Here is a 27,046-nt window from a genome sequence, read left to right as displayed (position 1 = left end):
ACTGTATACCAGACACTCACAATTTGTAAGCATTGCCGACAATCTAAAATCCGATATGTTTCGACGGTTGCTCGCTGGAGTAATAATTCACTAGAATCTGTCCAATTAATGATTGCAACTAACGCACTCGTTATTCCTCGGGAGTTAGTTTTTACCACCTCGAAATTACCGTCTCGCAACGATTTAACGCCTTTTCTGCGAAGCGGATTGCCTACCTTGTTAGTGGTACCCGGTAACCTGCGTGCTATTGTACGTTGCGTGTAAAATGGAGGTTTGATGTGAAAGCAAATAACATGTGCAGAAGAGGATGTAGTGTGCCTCACGCATCCAGAGACTGAATCGAATTTTTGGCCATAGATCCATGAAATGGGGCTTTGTTTTGAATGTTTTCCAGGAAGTGGCAAATACCCTACACGAAGTTTGCTTCAATGGGAATGTTTTGTAAAGCTTTTTTTTTTGCATTTTTTTACACAGAGAAAATTGGAAAAGTTTTCCTCAGCAAATATCAATTTTGATGCAATAAATACCCGTAAAGGATAAACAAATACATCAAGTATTAGGAGCAGAAGAAAAAAAAACCCCTTTCATTGTGCTTTCAAAGAAAGAACCTGCTGCTAGGCAATGTGATTGTAAAAGTGCTGTGAAAAGGTCCTGCTGCGAGTAAGAGCCACTCTGTTACTACTGGCTAATACCGTTGCTGTTGGTGAAGTTCATTTGACAGCTGTCCCGACCTGGCTGTACTGCCAAGGATCCATGCATCGCCTGGATAAATGTTTTCCACTCGGCAAAGCACGACAATAATGAGACAAATAATAAACAACAGGCACGGTTGCAAATGACATCGAGAGATAAATATGTATGTGTATGTGTGTGTGTGTTCTCTTTTTTCTTCCTTTGTCTGGTTTGTGCGTGTTTTTGTTGTGATGTTTAAAATAAAAGCTCATCAACTTCGAAAAGACAGCAGTGGAATGTTATCACAATTTATCTACTCTCTTACAGAATACATGCGCTTACCGTTTTCTGTATTTATTCTTTTGTCCGGGTAGATAACAAAGCTAGGCTAAAATAACAGAAAAAAAGCAAGCCTCTCATTAATCATTCGCCCCCATAGTGCGTGGAAAACAGCGGTATAACAGTTAGTTGAGAAATCATTGCGCCTCAAAGTATGCAATGCAATGCTTGTTTGGTATCGTTGAAATTCACTCTCGTTGCACCAGTGTAAACAACGTACTGAAATCGGTGTTATTGTAAGATAATGTGATAACTAAAAATACTTTAGCCATTGTGTATAGTTTTGCCACAATAATACTTTCAGCAACTAATTAATCTAACCTTAAAAATCTTAAGGTTTGGATGAATGGTAAAGATTATTCATGCAATGTAGCTCCTTAGCAGCTTTTATGTTTCTTTTATTACTTTGTATTAGATTCAGGTGAACGCTAAACGCTAAACAGAGACGAAAACTACTTACAACGGACCAACCACACATATAAGGATGGCGCTGCAACGGGATGGACCATCAAACAATATTAAATCAACCGAGTATGTCTGGGATAAGACACATCAGTAGGAGGAAATGCCAAATAAAACACCTGTTAACACCCAGTCGAGACAAATCTCGACAATACGGCACGCTCGTAATAATTATAATAAATAAAAAAATAAATATTATTTATTTATAATTAATAAATAAATATTACTTTGTGTTAATACTTAGGGTTTGAATCTCAGAGACTATCTCTCTTTCCATTCCCCCGTAGTGACATTTTGGTTGCTAAGCAATGAAGACATAGTAACAATGCAAGTATCATTAGTTATTTTCGGAGGGCTATTTAACAAAATTCACCTTAATACAAAAATTAAACCTTTCATTCATTCCGAATATCAAAAGCTGTAAAATTTAACTAAAATTGTAAAACAACAAAAATCCCAAGTTTCAACCATTACCAACACACCCCTTTTGCGAGTGAGTTGCAAGGACATCAAGAGACTTGCATTCCGTTTATGTAATGTAATCAAACCCATGCTATAACAGCAGCTGGTTAGCTACACGGGTATAACTATTTATTCAGAATCACCACTGACCACCGATTCTTTGGTATAACCGACAACTTTTTCAAAGATCGGATAATCTTCGACGTTGTTATGGCGGACAGGTTGAAACCACGAGCAGAAGTCAAACTGGCACGAACGAACCAACAGCAGCAACTCTGAACCGTTCGTGAGTGTCACAAAAGCAGAGTTAGCTAAGGACGCCTTCGGGTCCGCGGCGAGGCAATTGATATTGTGAAAAGAATCATTCACTATGAAACCAGCTGCAGATGACGTACTTGACGTCGTTCTAGTTGAGCAGCCGCATTGCAACGAACCGTTGGGGGTGACCCGTTCCATTGCAAAAGTTTGCTGGTTCACTTTCGTACGTGCTCAATGGTTGGATCACTGTGGAGAAGAAAAAAGAGTCTTAAAATTGTTGAACATTGTGCATGTGATATCACGAATTGTTCTTATTACAACTGCAGGCGGTGATTGCTTGCAGCGTTTTATTTCCAAGAATATGCAATCCAGCTTCTAAACACATGCTCTAAAAATGTTGTTCCGTAGCCATTGATAGCGAAGCCACAGGAAACGGCACAGCCAATTAAATATTAGATTCTGTATTTGCAATTCCAATTTTGAATTCTTAGCAAAAAAAAAATCCTAAGAACGGTTGAAAGCTGGTTTCGTACGATATCGTCTTTTGCGGCTAATTTTATTCATACATATGTTGGGTTTTCGGTGGCTTCATTTTTGTTCGCACGCATAGTTCGCCCGAGGTCTGTGTGCATGATCCTACACAACACACGAACCAGATGGGCCAATCCGATTCATGCATCACTGCAGAAAGGATCTCGACTGTTGTACGGCACACGTTTGCCACATGTGTGCGAGAGCAACAGACCAAGTGAGACGGCTTGAAAAATATGCAACGGAAATTGAAATGAATATCCACCTAGAGAATGTTCCGACACGGAATTATATTGAGGTTATTCATTTATGTATTTAATCATTTGAATGGTTTTAATCGCTTACCTTTGATTTATCTGCTTTTTTATTTAGTAACTGATTTATATAGATTTTTTGTAAAAGTGTTTTCTTAGTTGTGTTTTTAAATATTTTCTTTTGTAGCATTGCTTTTTTATAATTTATGCTAAGTACATTTTTTCGTCATTATATATGAATCTTTTGACAATGCGGCTTGATGAATTAAAAATAAATCAATTTTTCTTTAATTTTATGCATACAAATACATGCACATGGATATGCATGTATTTGCTTACAAAAGTAAGTTGATTAGTTGCTCTTTACTTTTTTGTTTTCTTTTATTTACTTTTGTTTAATTTTTATATTTTATTTTAAATACATTGTAATCAAATACAATTCAACATGTAAATACGTATTTCAATCAGAAAACGGACCGGGTCTTTTAAATTCAACCAATCTATGTATGCTTTCTTTTTTGTGCCTCTTCTGTACACTGAGCGACCGTCGCCTTGGAAACAGGCGCGGTTTCATATTCTAGCTTCCTTTCTATTCTGTCCTATTCCTCTCTCTCTGTCTTTCTCGCTCCTGTGTATCCTTTTTCTCGTCGCCACACTGTGACCTCTCTCCTTCATCACAACGACCGTTGGGCTTCCCGTCGACGTGCGAACCCTTCGATCAGCTGCTACTTCACCCGACCCGTGGGCCACATCATATGGCTTCCAGATTCGTTTTCCCCTTGGCTGCGCACATTCTACGTTAAAGCTCGTACCGTACCGTATTCCTGCGATAAAGAGAGGGTGGTAACTCAGGAAATATTACACATTTTACCAACGTGAAGTGGACCAAACCGGGACGAAACTTTATGCAGCCGCATGCAGTTCCTTGTTGTCAATCGTTCGGTACGGTTCGGTACCCGGCAATCCGTTGAAAGCGTACGTTTATAATTTCCGCGCAACAGAGCTGTGCCCTGGCTCGCGTAGTGGAATTGATTGGCTCCTACGCTCCTCTACGGTTCGACAAATTGAATATCCCGTTTCCGTTTAGAGCGACAATCACCAGGAGCTGGGTCTGGACCATTACATCACCATGATACCCAGTCCATTGGAAGCGTGCGATGAGGAGGAACAGCGCGATCGACGGTCGGGTGAGCGACCACTAACGGCGGTTTTCATGTACGAGCGGCTGAAACGGATGTCCAACGAGCACGGGCTGAACCTTTCGCCGGAGGAGCTTTTGGCCAGTGCCTATCTGGGGCACAACTTGGTGTACAAAGTACAGCCACCAATTGGGTGCAGTGTGCCGGAAGAGAGTGACAGAGTGGCTAATGCTTGAGAATAATGGAGATAACAACAGCGTCTCAGAGGGGGAAAAACACACACACACACTCACATTCACAGCATCGATTCTAGTCGTCAAACCAAAGAGAAGAAATCGTTCCGGAAGGGAGGCCTGCTTGATTCTGGCTGCAGGAAGCATGACGCGAAGGCAAACAAAGCCGTCGAAGCTGTCAGAAGAAATGGCTCTACGTTGATGCTGCTCCGATTACACGTTGCCTACATTTAGGCGGTGTCAAAGCAGGCTACTTTGACCATTATTACATGTACTAGGAAATATATTACATTGGATATTACATTACTAGGAAAACAGTTTTATCCATCCAACAGTATCAATACACGTATTATTAAACACTTTTGTACTTGTGTAAGCATCGTAAGACAGCCTAACCGAAATCCAAAGAAAAGCAAAGGTCAAATAATTAAAAGCCATCAGTCGGAAGGATGGATTGCATTAGTCGAAGGTTTCGCCCGGGGATTCAAGGGTTGGCACGCGTAGGCATAACGCTGAAGAAAATAAATCCTTTCTTGCAAATCTACTTATCGGTCCTTGAGGTTCACTAAGCGTTCTCTTTTCGGCGAAATCAGTAACAACTAACTTACTTTAGCTGTAGAAATCGATAAAACAAAATGGGAAGACTTCGAACGATCTTCAATTGACTGCGTTTAAGAAACAGAAGGTTTGCCAGAATGATGGCGAAGCTTTAGTTGGATCTAGTGCACGAAATGAGATGCTTGTTAAAGGATAAATTTTATCCTAGAAAACATCAATATTGAAAAAAGGCATTACATACTTGAAGGCAATACAAAAGCGGCATCCATCATTATTCTGTTTAGAAAAATAACAATTTTATTACATAATTGAACTTTATTGAACAATTAAAAATTCAGAAACCAAAACGTTAATACGAAAATGTTGCTAAATACTTCAATTCGAATGTAAGTAACATAATTTGTTACACATTTTTGAATTATTTTTGTAGTATAATTAGTAAATTTAAGGAGCGAGACTACTGTTAGTGCTGATTAAATAAATAAAGTAAACATTCATCGTCACTCTTCACCTGAAACATTAAATGATCGTCTTTTTTCAGCCTAAGCCTATGCTTAGACTAGCATGCGAAACTATTTGAGAACTTATTTACTTACTTACTGACTTTCATACTTTATAAAGTAAACAAATAAGTAAAAAGAAGCAGAAAAGAAATAAGTTTATCGACTTTCAGCTATTTATTTTTAAAAAAAGTTTATTGTATTTCGATCGGTGTAAAAATAAGTAGCATAAAAAGTACTTCTCATGGCATAGCTAGAAAACAAAATAAATTCATCAACAAAACATATTAACACATAAGCCGATAGTTACTGTCTACGGAAGATAACCAAACGAAATCATCATACAGAAGCTAGCTTTACATTGTTTTATCAACTTGAACCTTCGCCCACTCCTTCGAGCGCAAACTTCCGCATTACGAGCTCATTTATCACTATTATCAGCCAATTAATCACGGACATTGACAAAACTGTTAATCGATGTAATGGCTTTTTTGTGCTGTAAAGCTATGCGCGTTTGCCAGCCTTCTTCTTCTACCTACTTCTTCTATAAAGAGAGTCTCGTTCTCTTTTTTTCACGCGTACTGGTCGATAACGATACTTTGCTGAGGGTTGTTACTGGGTGTGATTGGAGTTTGTGTACATGTAGAGTGTAATCTAATTATGTGATGCATGAAAAATCAAATCATAAGCCTTCCTGCGATAATGAAGCTGTCATATGAAGCGAAAGCGCCATGCAACGTAGTAATTCGATCCGTTTTAGTAATGCAATAGCACAGGTAGTCTGTTGGATGTTGCTATAAACGAACAAAACTTTCTCAGTATTCTCGGAACGACATTAAAAATTGATTTTCATTTTATACATTTTTGGCATACCAATGCTAAGGCAAACCCGGATTGAGCAACATAAGTTCGTTTGGTAAAGAGGCGATTGTGGTCTCAATGGCTCAAATCCTCTTTAAATAAAAGAAAAAAACATCTGCGTTTAATCTGTCATATAAGCATCATACAACCTGCCACGATCTCCCGGTTATTTTTTTCTGTTCTTATTTTCAAATGTTTTTTTTTTCCTTTTAAATGTGTTCAAGAAATTATTTAACTCTGCTTAGACAAAACCATCACTCAATTTTTTTAATCAATTCATTTTTTTCGATTTTTTAGCTACGTCACATGAGTACAATATAGACAAATAAACTCCATGTGAAAATCTACCGATTCTTTGCATCTTCATCTTAACGTTTAGTAGTTCATGAAAAGTACTGATACCTTACATCTCAAGTTATTACAGTGATCAGTAAGGTGGTCGTGGATTTTTATTGTTCGATTAATGTATTCATCCTCAAGTATGTTAGTATTTACATGATTAATGTTAGTTTGCGAGACGCAGCTAATAAGCTTTTCAGCGCTGTTGTCATAATGTATGCCAAGAGGCAGGAATTTGAGCATAATAATTAATATTGCGCTAAGGCTAGTGGTTAGTACAAACTTACAAGCTAATCAACTACTTAAAAATCCAGTCAAACTACTTTACAAAATAACTTATCATCTAAATACTAGATTCTGCACCAGTTGGTGAGTTGAGGCTTCTGCTGATGCTTGTAGCCGGTTGATGATGTTGTCTGCTATGCCGTTAAATGGTGCTGTGTTGGCTTCATCGTAGAGCCGTGTCCAGCCCGGAGCGTCCAGGATGAATTCGGAGTCGGAGGAATTTATTGCAGCCAGTTTTTACCTTTCGCAGATTCGTCCTTGCACAGGAACGCCAGACAGGAATGCCGTCCGTTGCTGTGGGTAGGACGATCTGTTTGTAGATGGCTAGCTTGTTTTTTGGATGGAGCTTGGAGCTTCTATTGATGAGTGGATATAACTTCCTGGGATGTATCTTTTGTATGGTGATGGAACAGCATATAGTATAAAAGTATAATAGTGACTCCGAGGTACCGGATCGTGGATCTCCACGGCAACCGGATGCTGTCTATGGTGATGTTGTGTGTTTGTGGATTGATGAGCCGGTTTGTCAGACGATGAGGGATGACTATCGCCTGGGTCTTGGTGTACTTGATTTTAAATTTACCGGTCAGTAACGTACTGTTGGATTTTGGACAGTGAACGTTGGGCGCTGTTCCTCAACTCTGCAGGGGTCCTATCCTTCGTCGCGATGGCCATGTCGTCTGCGAACAGGAACATGTGCGCACCAGCGGGAAGGGCTGGTAGGTCCGTAGTATACAGCAGATAGAGCAGAGGCCCTAATTTGCTGCCCTGTGGAACACCAGCTGATACTGCAGCTTCACCGGAGGTGCCTGATGAAACAACGACCCGGAACGTTTAGATAGTTGTGCAGAATCTTTACCAGGTGAGCTGGAACGCTGAACCTGCACAACTTGTAGATGAGCCCGTTGTGCCACACGTTGTTGAACGCCTTCTTAATCGAAACTCGTCTATTGTTGTAGATGGTGTTCTTCAGTCGAAGAAGCTATAGTGTGGAGGAATAGACGGCCCCAGTGGTCGTGGTAAAACGTTTATCCATATTAGTAAGGAACTCTTTAGTCTAGTAAATTTGGTACTCTAAATTCTATCACTTCTACCTCCAAATTCTAGTCTTGAAGTTGATATTCGTCTTCTTAGCTTACTAGCTTAGCTTACTAAGAAACACCGGCCATTGAATGGTAAACTAGAATTATTGGTACCACGTTGTTGGATAAAAAGTCAGCACTACAGAGTAACAGTCCGGATGGGATTTGCAATCCATCCATGGCGTTTGAATGGGATTTGTTTATGTTTTTTTTTATTCTTATTGAATGGCCTGGCCGAATTGCATGAGAAAGTACTTATTGTAGAGCCAAAACAGGGGAAAAAATACTGACAAAAGCAACATTCTAGACCCGCCCTGAATGAGTTATAAAATTCGTCTAATTTTCGTACTGAGGTTTTTATCTACAATTTGATAATTTTTTTTTACTGCAGTGCCACAAAGCTCTTGGATACTTTGTAATAGCTAGCATCGGAATTTTGAATCAAACGGGAATCGAAAATGGTGTTTTATGCAAGTAAATTACCCTAGTGAATTACTTTTTATGTAAAATCAATATTTCTTAAGTTGTCAATTACTGAAACCCGAAGCCTAATGCAGAATGTGGATTTGTAATAACGATAATTATTGAATTTACTGTGACACAAAATAAACACCACATAATAAAGTAAACATCACAAGCACAGTGCACTCAATTTCGTGCGTGCTTGTGTTGCATCCATGATCCATCATTGTGCTGGAGCACAAAACGTGTTCGTAATTTTAATTTCCACCCATCTGCGACACATTTTCATGTCGCATCTCATTTGAAACGACATTTTGATATAATTTACCTCAAAAATTACACCTCCAGGCAACGGAGTTTCTTCTCTGGCGGTAGAATAAAAACGATCCTGGCAGCAGGTTGTCAAACAATGCACTTCCACGCTAGAACTCGACAACTGGTGGCAAAAAGCCATGACTTCCCGTTGCAATTTGCCACTCACCAACGCATCGCTAGTTCGCCCCAGGCCGCCTATCTCTGGCTTTGCGTGCTAGAAAGACTTCTGCTACATCCGACATAGAAGTGTTCCATTTGACTTGTAAAGATGCCACCGCAACAACAATAAAACCAAGCGAGCGTAGTTTGCCTTCAGTTTCAATGCCCATCATCGTCACACTTACAACAGCCAACCCACAAGGCGCAGGTTTGCCCCGAAACTGTTGAAGCTGCACAATTTGAACGGGTGAAAAGTGATCGTCTATACCCGGGGAAAAAGTTTTTCCATACCGTTTCCGTATCTATCAGAAGTTTTTCCGCGTGTTCTGACTGCCCGTAATTATTCTGCGAACGTCGTCAGTCGTTGGGCCCATCCGGGAACTCCACTAGTTACACGCGATTGTGCATGTGTAAAGATCCTGAGAATTGCAGCGAAAAGTAATTTCCATGCGGAAACGAATTGTTGTTGCTGCAGTACAAACAAGCATTCAGCATAAACCAACTAAACTAGAAAGGTGTGACTTTGCTGCTGCACAAACCGTTGTTCATTTCACAAACCAACTACACCTTCCCGGCAGCAATCGGTACAAATAGTCACATTTCAATTTCGGTCCTCGGAGCACGGCGAATGCGTTTGTGGAACGGGAAATTCATAATTTCAAAACTTTCTCCCATCCTGTCAGCAGTCAGCAGTGTCGCCCATGGTACAATCGTGCTTGGCGTGAGGCTTCCCAGTTGGCGAAAAGTTGGCCAACGTTGGCAGAACTTTTGCTTCTGACAAATGTCATCAAAGCAAATGGCCGGAAAACTAATGGTTAGCCTAGTTGGAAAACCGTGCAATTAGGTTGATCGAAAGTGGAGCGCTTTTTCACCGAAATCGAGCATGAAGCGCGGTAGCAGGGAGATATGAAAATACTTCGCTATGGATGGAGACAAGGTTACAACAGTACAGTGAGTGTTGCGTAAAGTTTGCTACATTGTTTCTTCTGCTGTTAAGTAATCACATTACGTACACACACACACGCACTACTCGATGTAATTCCACGATAACATGCTTTTTGTTCACACCGCCTAAAAGTATGCATTAACTAAGCCATTGATGCTTCGTGCTGATTGATGAAAGTGATGTTAAGAAACAGGGCTGCGTTCCGTTCTCAATTCAGTGTGGCATACAGTTATTTTCATCGAAAAAGTATTCAAATAACATATTGTGCAAGTATTTTAATTATTATTATCTTCCCCTACGAGACTAATGTAATGGCAGTGATTGTTGGTAGGAACGTCCCACTTCTGACAGATCAACAAAAAAAGATCTTTAATGGTAGCTCTATGCGGATGTTGTCACGTCGAGGGTTCAGTGGCAACTGTTTATTTTCTAGCTCAATTTACTAACTTCCACTAAATTACTCTAACAAATTACGATAATTCATTCATTCACCGTAATGCAGATAGCCTGCATTTTGGCGTACACGTCTGAAATGACGAAGCGACGGTGTTGAAACGACAGGACCAGGGTTCAAATCCCACCCGGACCGTACTTCCGTGGTGAGGACTGACTATCCAACTACGTGGTGTCGGCAACTCTAGTACTCTCATTAGAAGGCCGGCGTGACCTGGAAGCCAAGTCGTTAAGCCAAGAAGAAGATCTGACATGGCAGCAACCTAACTAAGTGACTGTATAAAACTGTCTAATTAACCTAAGCTACGCAGAATATTTCGGGTGTTGCAAGGGCTGCTATTTGATATTCGGAGGAGATATTTAAGCGTTAAAAAGTCACCAGGCAGAGTTGGTATTTTCTTATTTATTTTATTGCATGATCTGTGATTGGGAATCATAGTTCTGACATGTTCATGTTCATTTTATTTTATATTTGATTCTATTAGCTTGTGTATAATTATTGACATTATTGAATTTGATAGGAATTCGACCCATCCTCTGCTGTATTGCACTTGAAGCCCAACATTAAAGCTCTTTCACATACTATTTCGGATATTTTACCTTACCGATCTTTTCAGCGCTCGTTACTTTTTGTTACAAGTTACAATTTTTTAGTTAGTTTTAATTTTTTAAATTTCATTTCCGTATTTGAGCATGAACTTTTCGTCTTAAGACACTTTACAATCTTTACAATGAATGATTTAAGTAAACTTCACCCAAAGAGTTATAACAGCTCTTTTGGGAGTTGTTATAAAATAACTCATTCCGTAGAGTGAATAGTCGCCATAAGGTTTCGAATCTCAAAGAGTTTTCAAACTATTTTTTATTACAATTCTTTTTTTAAATTATTTAATAATAATTTATTAATTATTTGTTTTCATTGATCTGGACACTGGCAAAATGGACCGTACATAGATAAAGCGTCGTCGAGGGAATTCACAGAAAAAAACTACTCCTTCGGTTAACAGATTCTACCTGGTAGGAGCTCCACTCACGCTTTTTGTTATGTCCGGAAAAAAATCATCTTTCATTATGAATTTTTTTTCAACTGTTAACCATAAAAACTTCTATTCTACGCTTTCAGACGATTTTATTTACTCAGTCGGTATGAAATGCTAACGCCACTTCCACAATATTCGAAGCCAAGCAAAAAGCAAACAAACAATACGACTAGTCCAATGAAAACATCAATCAAAAAACCAGTCAACATGGAGCGTTCCCTTATACACCTCTTTTTTCGGCAAAAACGCGCGGAAGCACTTTAATGTTCTAAAACGATCAATTATTATCCACTTACCAGGTTGATGTGACTTACTGGCAGCATTGTAGTTACGCCGCGAGTGTGGTTCTAACACGCGTTCTAGTCACCGATACATTTTCATGACGAAATTCACCTCTCGAACGCACTTTACAGCGACATTTATCTGCAAACATTAATTGCATGTTTTATGATCAAATAAAGCGCAACTATGAGCGCCCTTTTAATACGTTTAGTGACACATTTTTCACGTCAATGTCACATTACTGGCGTAAGTGCTATCTTATCGTTCGTAACGCCAGAGATGACGTATGGTGCCAACAAAACCATGTTTGAACAGATTGTATTGGCTTGTAGGAAGAGATAAATAAAAACGAGTTTAAGTTAGAATTGGTATGCATGTATGGATTGGTTTTGGGCCGGGGATTTTGTTGGATGATTAATCACACTAGAGTGATTAAATTCATTTTTCTATTGCAACCAAAAATAAAAACAGTCAATTCAAAGAACATAACAGTTCGTTGCACATGCTCGACTCATTTCATTCAATCCTATCTGTCTACATACAGATACAGACAGACTATCTGTCTTTTAAACTGCCTGAGATAGCACACAACAAATGAACACATTCTTTGCGTTCTCTTTTCCCACTATCAAGCGTGTGCCCTTCGCCAGCTTCTAAATTCCTTCATGTCTACCGCAAAACGTTATCCTGCGTGATGAGAGCTTTTCCAACGATAATTTTAGGCGCCAGTTATCAGCATCCCTCGTGTACATGTATTCCAACACGCACCCAACACGATAGGCTGAAGCATAGCGCACCAACACCAACACCAAAAATCCACGCAACGAAGAGCGGCCACACAGAGGACTAAATGTTGATGCGACCGATCCTCCATAGTTATTGTATCGTCGATCGCCGTCCGAGCACGAGTGCGACGGATCTGCGCGTCGCGCCAGCTTGGAGTGTATATATTTTTTTTGTAGAAATTAGTCTTAGCGAAACAAAAAACTAACTGACCTCGGTTAACATATAGTTAAGCATCAAGCTGTATTTAAACGTAATTTTCGCATCGAAAATGAACTACCACATCTTGTACTAAAAGCAAAAAGAGGCAGCGTCATCGTGGTGGCATGTGCTGGAAACTTCAATAACCAGTTGACCGAACCAGCGGCAGCGTGCATTAACCTATCACGTGAGTAAATCTATTATCTTCCGGCAAATATTGATGGCCGTTCGGGTGCTATGCTGCAGGCTGTGAAAGTGATTAACGTCTCGTGTAACGAGTTTGTCCAAAATCAGCGTGCAAGCGGTTGGGTAGTTCCCCAAGTGGGATTATACATATAGTGAGTGATGAAGATACAGAAAAATGCGCAACTAGTAGTGGTAGTGACCTTAAACGTGACCATTGCAATCGCCAACTAAAAACACGTTGCACGAGCGATACACACGATAAGTGGTGCTTGAAAAGATTGCTGCTGGAAAAGATGCAAAATGAGTGTGGTGGTGTTTTTAGTTTGTTTCAGCATACAGTGCGTGTCAAATGTTGTTTTCGAAGTGGATTTGTTTCTTTTTTTCCCCGATGATAATCAAGAACCATAAAATATCTAGTACTAAAAAGGTAAAACAATCTTCGACAGTGCGTTTGAGCATGTTGCCGCACGCATTTCACTTACACCGATCGGTCTCCCTTGGCCTAAAATTAACGTACGTGCGGTGTGCGTCTCTTACACTGTCTGGGTGATTAAAGGACCGAACTAGAAAAAATAACAAACAAGGTCAAAGAGATAAAAAATACAACAAAAAAATCTTCTGCACGGTGTTGAGAAAATGTGCCGCTTCGGGCACGTAAAGATCGAAAATAGATCACTAGACGTTACGAGACGCCGGCTGCCGATAACAGGATGCGAAACGTGCCGCTCCCATCGGATGGCAGAGTTGCGTAGGAAAGGAAGAAAACCCTTCAGTACTAACCCTTCCTGTGGGGTGTCGTAGCAGCTTTAGGGAGACACCGACAAGAATGTTGTAAAACAGTGAACTAAGCAATTTTGAACAAAAAAAAAATCCCCCTTTCCCGTCTCGTGGGGTTAAATGTCTGTTATTCTAAAAGAGGCTTTTGACCGCTTGTCTGGATACACTTGGATCTTCGGTATACTAGCTATACTGAATTTCACTCTCACACTACCGATTCTACTCAATGCTTCCGGTCGTACTATCCACAGTAACTAAAATCTCACCGACAATCTCACATCCACGTTTAACTGGCACTATTCCTGTCGATCATACATTGCCGATTTGTCATCACGGTACACCGGGTTACACGCGCAACAGGCCAGCCGACCGGCTGTCGATTGAAAGTTAATTATATCCATCTATTCCCTTGGTGGGATTGTCTAGCCGTGGAATTGAGTTCTAGAGCTCATCGGCACACCATTCGATTGCCGATCGGCTCGTTTTTGGTCTCGTATTTGCGTCACGGTTGCTGACGATTCTGTCAACCCACTGACGTGTGCCGCAGGTGCGGTGCGGTGCTGTTGAGTAAATTGTTTACCGACTGTACTGTGTACCGGTGTGCGTGTGTTGTACGTTGAACGTGATAGATGAAGGGGAATGCTTGTAAGCACGTGACACCGCTGATAGTGAAAGTAGTACAGTGAGCGACGAACCTAGTGCAACGGAATTTGTAAACGGTGTTGGTGAAAAAAAAGTAACGAAACGAGTGAACACGTGTATGAAGCGACAGTTGTACGAAGGCAGCTCAAATGTAAACCCGTACCATTAGCTTATTTTATCGCCAGATAAGAGCCATTTTTTCTTCCGTTTGAATTGTAAAGATTTTTCGTTTTTGCAATGTTGTAGGTAATTTGTATTGTTTTGCCAAGTTAAGCCCGTCCATTGGGGGTAGGGCATGAGCAAATTACTCGCAACGATAGCAACGGAACAATGCGCTTCATGTGGCTTGAATCGAAGGACGGAGATTTTAATAGAATCGACAAATCATCGCCACTAAAGTTAGTGGAAGAACAGTAAACGAGCAATTCTTTTTAACGCCTCTAAGTACAGCAATTACTGGCAATCATTTACGGATTCAAAAAAAATTGGCGGATGCTTGTAATGAATTATGTTCTATTAAATTCTTGACTGTATTAAGGCAAGAAACAGTTAAGAACTGTCTCATCGTAAACAATATAAATACTGCGTATTTCACCGGCTCCAAAACACGTTTGGCTGGAGACGCGCAAGAACACTTGTTTACTACGCTTGTAACAAGCTATTTAACAAGAATGATAAGCTGTGTCATTTCCGTGATACCACTTACAATTACATGATAACAAACTAAGCTTATTCAGCGAAGCATGTCACAGTGATTTAAATTTGAGCTGGTACATTAGTCTAAACAGTGAAGAATGGACAAAATGGACATGACGTTTCCATTATGAAGTGATCTATTGTGGATGATTTGGAGAAAATTTTGGATACACAGAGACGAAACAATAGTATGATTACATAATTTTGCAGTTCCACAAACTCAAAAAAATATTTTTTTGTAAAAAAATTTAGTGTCCCATAATGCTTGTAATAAATTGTGAAACACTTTTACCAAGCATAGGTTTCAAAAGCATTAGTACCAATTACGTATATCAGCTTAGTTTTACTATTACTTTCAACACTGTATTTTCCTAATATGGCATAATGCTGGAATGACACAGATTCAATCTTCTTTTCTATTAATTAGCACAATGTGTAACAATTTAGTCATCACTGTCATACTAAGCAATTAACGTCATCGTAGCTCAGATTGAACACGTTGGCTTGGAGGGAGCTACAATTAATTAAGGAGTAAGTGTCAACCGACGGTGGAATTTACATGAATACACTCTTATAGACAATAGAATAAGTCCGCAGAAGACGCTGTTAAAAAACGCTTTAGAATGATGTTAGAATGTCGACTTTCAACTAATCGGCTTCGTTTTTCTTCTGTAAAATTTGGTTGGCTATTCATGATCATTCCGACATGACTAAAGCATTTAAAATAAGATCATTCATGAATTTCCACATTTAAACGCTAAAACTAGCAAACATGAGAAAATCTGTTAACTTTGAAATTCAATTTTTTGCTTTTATAGTTTCCTTTTCAACCTCCGTTTCAACCTACAAATGGGTCAGGGTTGATAACAGAAAAAGCAATAATTGAATAAAAGATGTTGATAGTAGAACGATTCTTCTTCTTGAGCTTAATGACCTCTAGGCAGTCAGTTGGATAGTCAGTTCGTACTACGAGGGAACGGTCCGGATGGGATTTGAACTCCGGTTCAGCCGTTTGAAGACTGACGCCTTTGATGTTGATTTCTAAAAGCAATATGATATGGTTATTCTCAGTTAAAGTATTGAACGCATTTGTGCTTTGAAGTTTGAGTTTTTCTTCTATTGTTTGTCATTGTACTTCTCTATTTCCTTTTCAAACGTAAAAACAAATAAGTAATTTCAGAAGAAAAAAACTATTTTGTTTCCCCATTAACAAATACATTTCAAAAATCACAAATTGCTTCAAAATGTCTTCTGAAACAGATTCAGCGGGTGGTTCTTGCACCAAACAGTTGAGCACAAACATAAAAATCCAGACTGAATCAATTACGTGAAGCATGTCACGGATTCGATGGTGTAGCAAAAACATACGTTACAACAGGTACGACATAAAACAGAAGAGAACAAGAATGTAAAGGAACAAACTGTACGAATCCTCTTCTTTCGTCTTCATTCATTTTAATGAGTCTGTTCTACAACGATGCGAACAAGGGACATATTTGCAACACGTTACTTTTATTTTATTTTTTCGTGGTTCGCTTTTCCTCTACTAATGTTTTTAATCCCCCTATTCTTCACGAGCATAATATTTGGAATCGTACAGCGTTCAGGGCGGGCCTTCATCATTTGGTATCGAAAAAGAAAAACAATATTTTTCTATGTCTCATGTTTTATTTTGTTTGAAAATTATATCGACTTCATATCACAAAGAAAACCGTGTTCCAAATAATAAGCTTACCACTGTATATAATCTCTTGAACACTCTATTTCCCCATTACCTACACGTTCATAATACGTTACAGTTCAACGCTTGATCAAAATTGCCAACAACAGGTTTATTGTCAATTAATCAGGCTTGACAGTGTGCACCATCCAGGGCGCACGCTACCACCCGCATGGTTCCCTTTCGGGGGGATAGAAGATATGGGACGCGTGTGTATGGGTTAGCGCTCCTGCAGGACGTCAGAGATATACTGACAGAGTCCCCCACGATAAGCCCCATTCCAAAGTGAACGCGTGTGACTTTGCAAATGCGCACCGCGCATGTTGAGGACCACCGAACAAACCGAACAACTTCAAACGACGGCAATACAGACCGCTTGATAAGCGACAATTGTTATTGATAGCAGCAGCAAGATGTTGAATGGTCTGGCCTCCATCTTAATGATGGGATGATCGTAAATGGTCACGGGGAAGATCATTTTTCGACGTGATTCGTAACCGTGCGGAAGCATGGCACTGAGTGGTTAAGATAAATCTCTGTAGGTCGTAAATTAATTGTGTAGCTCAGTGCATCTAGTTGTAAAGTGTTGCATCCTTAAGTAGACAATAATTGGTTTTATTACTTTCAACATTTTTTCTCTCTCCCTTGGACTTGTTTTCAAACGGCCAGAAATTATATCCTGCCTTCGTCTGAAGTCCTACCACCACGAAAGACTGAACAAATCCTAAATCCATCATGGCACGGAGACTAACACCAAACGTGCTGTTTGTAGCAATGTTGCTTGCAACGTCCACCTGCGGTACCCTTGCTGCACCAAAAGCGGGAGATTTGGAGCTTATCATACTGCACAACAATGACATGCACGCCCGGTTCGAGCAAACCGGAGCTTATAGCAACGAATGCCAACCTTCCGACGTTGCTAGCAACCATTGCTATGGAGGATTTGCACGCGTTGCGCACAAGTGAGTAGATCGTGTTGATAGTAGTGATAAGTTTTGATACATTGTCATTTTTCTGACCAGAGTACGCGAATACCGAGCGTCTGAAGCTGCCGGTGGCCTTCCGGTGTTGTATCTCAATGCCGGTGATACTTACACCGGGACGCCTTGGTTTTCCATCTTTAAGGACAATATTACGGCCGCCTTCCTCAACGTGCTAAAGCCCGATGCAATCGTGAGTCGTGACAACTTCAAACGTTTAACAAGCATTTTAACAGTAACTTTAATGTTCCCTTGCAGTCACTAGGCAACCATGAGTTCGATCTGGGTGTGGCGGGTTTAGTTCCATTCCTTAACGAGGTCGACTTTCCGGTGCTGGTCACTAATCTTGACCTATCTAAAACACCCGAAATGCAGTCGACAAAATCGTTACAGCGGTCCGTTGTTTTTACGAAAGCGGGCGTACGGATAGGTGTTATCGGATATTTGACTCCGGAGACCAAACAATTATCGCCGACCAATACGGTCGAGTTTTTGGATGAAATCGACACGATCAAGTAAGTATACTCAAATAACTAAAGATGCGTTATCGGGATGTTACGTCTGTGAAGACAAAAATACGCCTAAAAGTATGCAATGGCGTGCATCTTCTCAGAAATCCAACTGGCAACATCATATTACAGCTCGGTTCGTTTTTTTTTTATTTTCCTTCAGCAAAGAGGCGTCCGCATTGAAGGAGCAAGGAGTGAATATTCTCATTGCACTCGGTCACAGTGGATTGGAACGGGATAAAGAAATTGCTGCCCACTGTCCCGATGTGGATCTTGTCATTGGTGGTCATTCGCATACGTTCCTGTACAGTGGCTCCGCGCCGGATGTCGAAGATCCGGCCGGTCCGTATCCGGTGATGGTGAAGAATGCTGCCGGAAAGGATGTTCCTGTGGTGCAGGCATACGCTTACACCAAGTATCTCGGCTATCTGCACCTTATGTTCGACGCGGAAGGCAACCTGATCGAACTGGACGGAAGTCCCATACTGCTGAACGGTACGGTAGAGCGAGACTCCGATGTACTGCAGCTGCTGGAACTCTATCGTCCCGGTATTTTGGCGTTGGACGCAGAGATTGGAGAGTCGAAGGTGTTTCTCGACTCTAGCCGGTGTCGGTTTGAGGAATGTAACATCGGCAACATGATTGCCGATTCGCTCGTCATCACGCATGCGACAACGCGCGAACAGAGCAACGATGGGTTCTGGACAGACGCAGCCATCGGGTTCATACAGGGCGGAGGTATACGGGCGTCCATAAACCGAGGTCCGATTAGTATGAAGGATCTGAAGACAGTGCTTCCGTTCGGTAATGCAATGGTGGTGACGGAAATCAATGGCACACAGCTACGCCAAATGCTAGAACAGAGTGTCCATCGGTATGACGGTGTATCTGGTTACGGGGAGTTCCTGCAGATGGCAGGCGTAAACGTAGAGTACGATCTAACGCGACCTCCGATGCAGCGCGTAGTGCACGTTAAGGTGCGCTGCGCCCGCTGCCAGGTACCGGCGTACGAGGATCTGAAAGACGACGAACACTATCGTGTTTTATTGAGCCAGTTCCTGTACGATGGAGGCGATGGGTATGATATGCTTCCGAACTCACCGAAAGAGTTGCTCACGTTCGGTGAGTATGAAATTACTGAAGAGTACCTTAAGCAGTACTCGCCCATCTATCCTGCGATCGAGTGGCGTATCCGTATGGAAGGACAACCGCCCGGCACCAGTACCGACGGACCGGGTGCAGACACTACCACCATGATGACCACCAGCACAACCGAGGACAGTGGTGCTGAACGAGTGTACGGTGTTACGATTTCCACCCTTGGAATGATGCTACTATCAGTACTTTTGACGTACATGTAACATTCAGATACATGTGAACAGATTGCTGGATTAGGTTTCTCTGTTGAGAAATAGGGATGATTAATCCTGGGCCAGTTGTTACTTAGCTAGGAGACGATCTTAGAGGATAGAGCATGTTGGTTACGATCAGTGTTGAGTGCAGCAACAAGAAAAAGCAGAGAAACACAAACTTACTGAGTATTATGTTGTATGTTCTATTGTTACATAGTTGGTGAGGAAAAACAAAAACACAAAAAACAAAAACAACAAATAAAAAATATTATTTTTGTAACTGTAGTATTTCCAAGTGCTCTTGGCTTATTTATGTATTTAAGTCTTGGTATAAGGGCGCTATGCTCCATGCTGGTCCCATCATTATCGTTACTCTCACTAGTACCTCACTCTTAGTGAAACCTAGTGTCTGCTTCCATTCCTTCCATGACAACAAGCGATTCTATCCTAACCGCGGCGTACTAACAATTTACTTTAACCTGTACCAACCCACCTGAGTTTTGTCTGCACGCGTGACTCAAAAAGGGATTTAATCATATCGATCAGTAGATTGTTGAACAGTTTGTGGTTTTGTGTTTAAGTATGAATAATTCCAAATTACTACAAAATTAGAGTGGAATTGTGAAATTATTCCTATTCTTAAAAATTCACGACCGATCACTCAGCACAATCTAGGAAGCACTGGGAGATCTGTATTACAAAGCAGATCTGCTGAATTTATTTGCTATAATCTAAACATTTTTCTTGAAACATATAGAAACCTATCGATTAGTTTTGTTCAATTGGACTGTATGTTCTAATTGATGATAATTGTTTGGTTCTGTCCAAAATTGTCTATCGTCTACTTCCTTCATTTTTACTTTTTCAATGTTGTGTCTTTGCACCTGCGATCATCATTTTCGATCTTCTTAGACAGCACTTACTGGCAAGCTTTATAAAGTTATCATCAATATGAAAGTAATACAATAACATCATAACATTTGCTGGCCCGGTGGTGAGGCAACAACGACGATGATAAAAGTGGGGCCGGTGGAGAGGCGGCAGGAGTGTCGTTATTACGGGTTCTCGTAATTCCATAGTGAGGACTGCGGTTTCGAAAATAAAGCAACTACGGTATCAATAAGTCCAGTAGGTGATTCGATGAAGTGAAAGACAGCTGGTTAAGTCAAGAAGAAGAAGAAGAAGAAGAAGAAGAAGAAGAAGAAGAATCAAAGGCAAACCCATCAGAGCCGATATATTTCTACTCTGATTACATTAATTTATTTTCGGCTTATTCAATAATCATCCTCCCTGTACAGGTCAAACGAATGTTATCGAAAGGAATTCCGCTCAAACTCCGTCGCAAAAAAGATCCTTTCACGCAGAGATTGCTCACTGATCGTACTATTGTCATTGCGCTTACATCGTATTAGCACCCCACACATTATCCTCTATCCAATCAATGTAATGTGACACCTTAGTATACACTGCCTTCGAATTTCCAATGCCACAAATACCACCTGTCGACGTAATGGCAACCAAACCGTAAGAACAGCTTTTCGAATTAGTCACAACCTGTATCGGACCACCGGAATCCCCCTGGCAAGTGTCACGCCCCTCGACAATACTTCCAATGCACAACTGTCCATCCTTTATACCATTCTTGAACTTCCGATCGCCTTTGAAAGCTTTAACACATTCACCAACCGGGAACTCGTCCAGCTGCACCTTCATCATCACGGTGGACTGTACCGGATTGTAGGCTTCCATATACCCGAATCCAGTCGCGATGTAACGCGTTATGTTACGTTCCTCCGTTTCCCACAAGCAGGCCGGCCTGATGTTTTTCGTCAGTAAGATCGGGTACTTCAGCCTCACCAGAGCAATGTCATCGTACGAACGCGAAAACCGATAGTTTGGATGCTTTTGGACACTAGCAATATCACTCTCGCACTCGTCACCCGCATCGAATGTGGTGTCATATTCGCCGAGTCGAACTACCGTGGGTTCACCATACGCAAAGCAATGGGCCGCCGTCAGGATTTGCTGATCGCTAATGAGCGTACCGCCACAACTGTATTCGATTTCATCCTGGTTCCTCTGTTTCGGGAAACCCAGCAAGGCGTGATGTGGAAACTCACCATACTTTGCCTGTTCAACCCCGACAATCAGCTTAATAACATTCGTGCAGTTATACACTTCGAACTCGAACAGGTTTGGCTGGAGTGTAAGTGGTATCAGGGTTTGTCGATTTACGACAACATTTTGATATTCTTCACACTCTGCGAAATCGAAGAAATCATGTTAGAAGATGACAGTCAGAGCATGTATTTGGTACTACCATACTTACTTTCAGTCGCAATTCGTCCTGTAGTTATGAGCATTTGAAGTTATTCGAGCGACAAATTGAAAGATCATGAATAGTAAGACAAATAAAAATTTTATTGATACGATTTATGAATGACTGTAATTATGTAATTAAGAATGTAACGTCCGAAAGTCTATTACCCTGAGTGATACAGGATACAGGTGATACAAGAGCAGCACTAACAGCCATTACCATCGGCAGTGTCTTCTTTATTCGAACGAGTAAAGTTTTCATTGCTTTCAATAAGCCTTTGTTTCTTTTTTCAAAATATCAATCAAAATTACAAAAACAGTCTATGATTGGTGGAGCCTCAAACGGCTAAGCATCGACCAAACATCACAGATCGTTAGCCAATTCTATACTGTGCACTTAAGCACCGCACGCATCTTGCTCAATCCGATCAGTATTCGCATAAAGCTGCGATCGCCAGTCATTAAACTGGTCTTTCTATTTTTATGCCTTGGTCAGAGGGAGTGTATGGTCCGAAACTAAATTAACATGTTTCAATCATAATCCAATAAAAAATTTTCCAGTTTTACTTGTTTTTTTTTCACGCAAACTAAACTTGAATTTCAGGCAGCCAAAAAACTCGAATTTTTCAAATATTTGTAAGATATCTGATACCGGACGTGAAATGTTCGTGTTGCTAGAGCATTCTGAGCCGTAGGGGTTATTGTAGGACATAACAGCATCAAAACTCGATAACAATAAGCCTCAAAATAAAAATGTTAACATCTCTAGTTTGTCATTCTTAAATCTCCTTCCTAGCCGGATTCTTTCGCGGTCAAAGCCTCCGACAAATTGGTCCTTTAATTTCATCATGCTATGATGACTTCATGATGCCATCCACAAAAGTAAAAATTTGTAGAGATCGGGTGAAAATCATATCTACATATAGGAGCCTGTTTCCCAAAGGATGGGAGATTCCCCAAAGAATTATGGTTCTGGTTCGTGGTTTTTTCAGATGGCAATTATATCTTATACGCAGACAATGCATAAATATTTCGACAAATTCGTGAGCCGAGCAGGGTCGATTCAAGGCCTCACTTGGTGAGATCAACTCACTCACTAGTGCTGGTTCAGTCACTCACGTACTGCGACGGTCGTTATTTACGGTTTAAACGGACATGACGTTGTAGAATATCAGTGTGTTAAGGATACGGGTGTTGTTTTGGACTCGTAGCTCTCCTTCTATGAACTTTTCGATCACGTTGTACTAAAATTAGCTCACTACTAGGATAGATCGTAAGAATAACGCGTGAGCTTTTTTTATATTTTACACGAAATTGATTTTACTCGAAATTCTTCTTCAGTCGAGCACTTTGCTGAGGATGTTCACTTAGTTCAATAAGTCAACTCACTTTTTTGTTGTTCGCCGATATTTAACTCAGCTTTGCTATTCTGGCATGACACTCATCAACACAAATGTATAACTAATATCAGTACTGTTGACATACACACGGCACCTACTGTAAATAGATGCGCTGGACTATGGGTGTTAATCAATCTAATGTATATTTGTACAACCTAGTAAATGGGATTTCCCTATTGGGAATCACAGACGATCAATCAGAGCAATTAGAGAAAAAAACATTCTCAATCACGATGCAAATCGAACGAAGCAAAATAATAGTCAATTAATCTGCTAAGTCGTTTCGAACATCATTAACACATTGTTCCATGTTTTCAGCGTGATTAAGAAATGATGTGATAGCAAAAAAAACGTATTATTTTACAAATTTTTAGCTTAAATCTTTATTCTGATTTAACTGTGTATTAATTATTCTTTCCATTCGCATTAAATAAATATCGCCTAAGCCGGCTCAATTCAAACACTCGCACCATTCTCATGTCCCAACAGCATCGCGCAGCATACCGCACAAAACTGGCTTAAACTAATTTCATAGTGTACCCATTGTTATCGCCGCGCTCACATCCTATTAGCACCCCACACATTATCCTCTATCCAATCAATGTAATGTGACACCTTAGTGTACACTGCCTTCGAATTTCCAATGCCACAAATACCACCTGTCGACGTAATGGCAACCAAACCGTAAGAACAGCTTTTCGAATTAGTCACAACCTGTATCGGACCACCGGAATCCCCCTGGCAAGTGTCACGCCCCTCGACAATACTTCCAATGCACAACTGTCCATCCTTTATACCATTCTTGAACTTCCGATCGCCTTTGAAAGCTTTAACACATTCACCAACCGGGAACTCGTCCAGCTGCACCTTCATCATCACGGTGGACTGTACCGGATTGTAGGCTTCCATATACCCGAATCCAGTCGCGATGTAACGCGTTATGTTACGTTCCTCCGTTTCCCACAAGCACGCCGGCCGGATGTGTTTGGTCAGTAAGATCGGATACTTCAGCTTCACCAGAGCAATGTCATCGTACGAGCGCGAAAACGAGTAGTTCGGATGTCGTCTAATGCTGGCAATATCACTCTCGTACTCGTCACCCGCATCGAATGTGGTGTCATATTCGCCGAGTCGAACTACTGTGGGGTCACCTTCTGCAAAGCAATGGGCCGCCGTCAGGATATGCTGATCGCTAATGAGTGTACCGCCGCACTTGAAATCGAACTCTTTCGGGTTGTCCTCTTTCGGATAGCCTAGCAAGGCGTGATGTGGAAACTCGCCATACTTTGCCTGTTCACCTCCGACAATCAGTTGGATAACATTCGTGCAGTTATACACCTCGAACTGGATTGGCTTTGGTTGCAGTGTAAGTGGTATGAGGGTTTGTCGATTTACGACTATGTTTTGATACTCAATACATTCTGGGGAAAAGGAAAACAATCATGTTAGAAAATAGAAATCAATTCTTCGACGCACATGATGCTTCTCTACTTACTTTGTGTGGCTATTCGTCCTGTAATTGTAGGGTTGATCGATTGATAGACAAGTAAACAATTATATGGAAAAAGAATAACAAAGTTGGTTAGCACGATACACCTTTTCATCCAAACACCCGGAAGCCTATTACCTTGAGTAAAACAACAACACCAGCTTAACACGATCACTACCGCTGTTAAAAGCGTCTCCTTTTTACTAACATACGAGTTCTTCATAGTTGACGCCTCTAAACACTTATAAAAGTTTTATATACCGAAAAGTGAATCGAAATCATCCATCAAATGTAACACTTCGGCAGCTAATTCCATACTGTGCTCAAGCACGACACGAAGCTTCCTCACACCGATCGGTATATGCATGCAAGCTGCGATCAACAATCAACGAACTGGTCTTTCCACTTTTGTGCTTGTGTCATGATGGGTGTTACGCGCAGTATAAAACTAGTTTTTTTTTTCTTCTCACTGTGCCGGTTTGCATCTGCCGCTATCAACACCGATCGCCACAACGTTGAACCGCTCCAAGGTTCATCGACAATGCTTGAGTGGAACCGTGAGTTTAGTCGGAAGAGCTATAAAGATTCGTCCATCCGTCAGATTCAAGTTATGACTGAACATTGAGTACTCTTTTTGTAATATGGTTAACAACATATGTTGCCGAAAGTTGAAGAGCAAGTCTGTGTGTCATGGAGGCTCGGCCCATGCAGTATGCAGACGTTACTGATCAACTTAAGCGGTGTATTGGTATGTGTGGCATGGTGTGTTGTTAAATGGTGCTTTACCGACGATCGATTTTTTTCGGCGCGAGCCTTTAAAAAAAAAAACAAGGAAGTCAAAAATGGCAGGCCGAAACTATAGGTGATTGTAATTTCAAGGATGATTAGAATTATAAGCAATTTGCATGTACAGGTTGATCATGACATGAGCGGGCAATTGATTTCTAACAACTTGCTAACCACAAGAAATCAAAACATTGGTACAGAACAGATCAAAGAGACAGATAATTTTATTTCGTTCACCCATCGTCTACAGTGCTCATGTTTTGGCTCGACCTTACGAACTCCAAACGACGCTCTCGATCCAATCCAGATGCTTCTGGACCTTGGTGTAAGTGTACTTCTGATGCGACTCGTCACACTCGTGACCCTTGGCTTCTATACCGATAAGCCGATACACATCACCGGACTCAGCGTCAAGCGTTTGCACTAGACCACCACCGTCTCCATCGCATGACGCTTTCCACTCTACTTGAGACTCTAGACAGAGCAATGCGTCAGTGACTCCCTGCGGATAGTAGTCACTTCCAGCGTACTCTCGCGTGCACTGCTCATTCGGCACACTGTTCATCTGCACCTTAACCAATCGTGTATCCTGAGTGTCGTTCACTACGAGTCACAAAGGAAGTCATTCAGCAAGCACATATACACCAGCAGCACTTAGCTAACGTCCAACTTACCCAACTTGCCCGTCGTGAACCCCGTTGTAGTAAACTTTTCCGGTAGTTGCGTATCGTCCTCCGTCCACAGACAGGCAGGATAGATGTGCGAGGTAAAGGTGACCGGTTCGTTAAGACGAAGTAATCCAATATCGTTGTAGGATGACTTCGTCAGTTCGTCAAACGAGGGATGCAGAATGAGATCGTCACGTTCGACCAACAGCTCTGGAAGGGAAGAGTTACGCGTGTAGTCATGTCGTCCGAGAGATACCGTTTTATCACCCATCGTCCAGAAGCAGTGACCCGATACGAGTACAAAGCGATCACTTATAAGAGCACCACTGCAACGCAAAATGAAGGCCGTATCGTCTTCATCTTCGTAGAACCATTGACCGACGCGCACCTGATGAGGGAATTCACCGTCCCGTGCCGGTAGTCCGCTTGGAGGTGTTTTGTAGTCATTTGTCCTGCCTGGCACCTTGGACGATAAGGAAGAAATGATCTTTCGATACTCCTGACATTCTGGTCCGGTAGTAAAAGGGAAAATCAGATCTTAATTGCAAAGCAGGACACTTCGGACACAACATTACACCATCACTCACTTTGTTCCGCCAAACGAAGTCCTTGAAGGGTGAAATGGAGAAATGAGGAAGTACGAGAAAAGGAAAAATTTTAAATGTTCTACAAACCATCAACTACCGGGCACAAAACCTACCGTGAACTTCGTAAAGACACAACAATAGTACAACGACTGCCAACACAGTACCAAACGCTTTATTGCCCATTTCAGGGTGTCCTACGGTTCCACCTGCTACAACCGTATTTATACCCTAGCTCCAATCAACAACACGTTCGTACTGACTTCTAAAATCCAAATGCACTCGACCTATTTTGGCAAAGGGGTCATCCGGGATAATCTGT

At 41.1% G+C, this 27,046-nt stretch overlaps 6 protein-coding genes across 6 annotated transcripts in view; 1 reads left to right on the top strand and 5 right to left on the bottom strand.

Annotated features, from left to right (window-relative positions):
* The window catches only part of LOC126559075 (coiled-coil domain-containing protein 25), a 318,194-nt gene that overhangs the window by 178,921 nt on the left and 112,227 nt on the right, over window positions 1-27,046 (bottom strand). The window lies entirely within an intron of this gene.
* LOC126565981 (serine protease snake-like) overlaps window positions 1-27,046 on the bottom strand; it is a 320,396-nt gene that overhangs the window by 284,979 nt on the left and 8,371 nt on the right. The window lies entirely within an intron of this gene.
* On the top strand, window positions 17,373-19,487 carry LOC126557451 (protein 5NUC-like). The gene is made up of 4 exons (XM_050213233.1): window positions 17,373-17,599; window positions 17,660-17,810; window positions 17,876-18,132; window positions 18,290-19,487. Exons 1-4 carry the CDS (start codon window positions 17,373-17,375, stop codon window positions 19,485-19,487), a joined length of 1,833 nt encoding a protein of 610 aa, XP_050069190.1.
* Window positions 20,877-21,761, bottom strand: LOC126566013 (serine protease snake-like; the record flags this gene model as incomplete). Its single annotated transcript, XM_050223216.1, has 1 exon — window positions 20,877-21,761. A coding segment is annotated over one exon (885 nt), but the record flags the coding sequence as incomplete, so codon positions are not given.
* Window positions 23,744-25,053, bottom strand: LOC126566002 (serine protease snake-like). Its single transcript, XM_050223206.1, has 2 exons — window positions 24,948-25,053; window positions 23,744-24,618 (listed from the first exon to the last, which is right to left on the bottom strand). Exons 1-2 carry the CDS (start codon window positions 25,051-25,053, stop codon window positions 23,756-23,758), a joined length of 969 nt encoding a protein of 322 aa, XP_050079163.1. The 3' UTR covers window positions 23,744-23,755.
* LOC126559540 (serine protease snake-like) lies at window positions 25,744-26,761 on the bottom strand (the record flags this gene model as incomplete). The annotated part of the gene is made up of 3 exons (XM_050215710.1): window positions 25,744-26,075; window positions 26,147-26,647; window positions 26,728-26,761. Coding segments are annotated over 3 exons (867 nt in total), but the record flags the coding sequence as incomplete, so codon positions are not given.

This window comes from Anopheles maculipalpis, chromosome 2RL (genome assembly GCF_943734695.1).
Source record: "Anopheles maculipalpis chromosome 2RL, idAnoMacuDA_375_x, whole genome shotgun sequence".
NCBI lineage: Eukaryota > Metazoa > Arthropoda > Insecta > Diptera > Culicidae > Anopheles > Anopheles maculipalpis.
Note: the sequence above shows the minus strand (reverse complement) of the source record. Positions and strands in the feature narration are given on the sequence as shown.

Coding starts and splice junctions, on each gene's coding strand:
- LOC126557451 (XM_050213233.1), top strand. CDS start 17,373: ATGGCACGGAGACTAACACCAAACGTGCTGTTTGTAGCAATGTTGCTT. Junction 17,811..17,875: donor TGCTAAAGCCCGATGCAATC/GTGAGTCGTGAC, acceptor GTTCCCTTGCAG/TCACTAGGCAACCATGAGTT. Junction 18,133..18,289: donor GATGAAATCGACACGATCAA/GTAAGTATACTC, acceptor ATTTTCCTTCAG/CAAAGAGGCGTCCGCATTGA.
- LOC126566002 (XM_050223206.1), bottom strand. CDS start 25,053: ATGCATATACCGATCGGTGTGAGGAAGCTTCGTGTCGTGCTTGAGCAC. Junction 24,619..24,947: donor TGATTTCGATTCACTTTTCG/GTATATAAAACT, acceptor CCTTTTCCCCAG/AATGTATTGAGTATCAAAAC.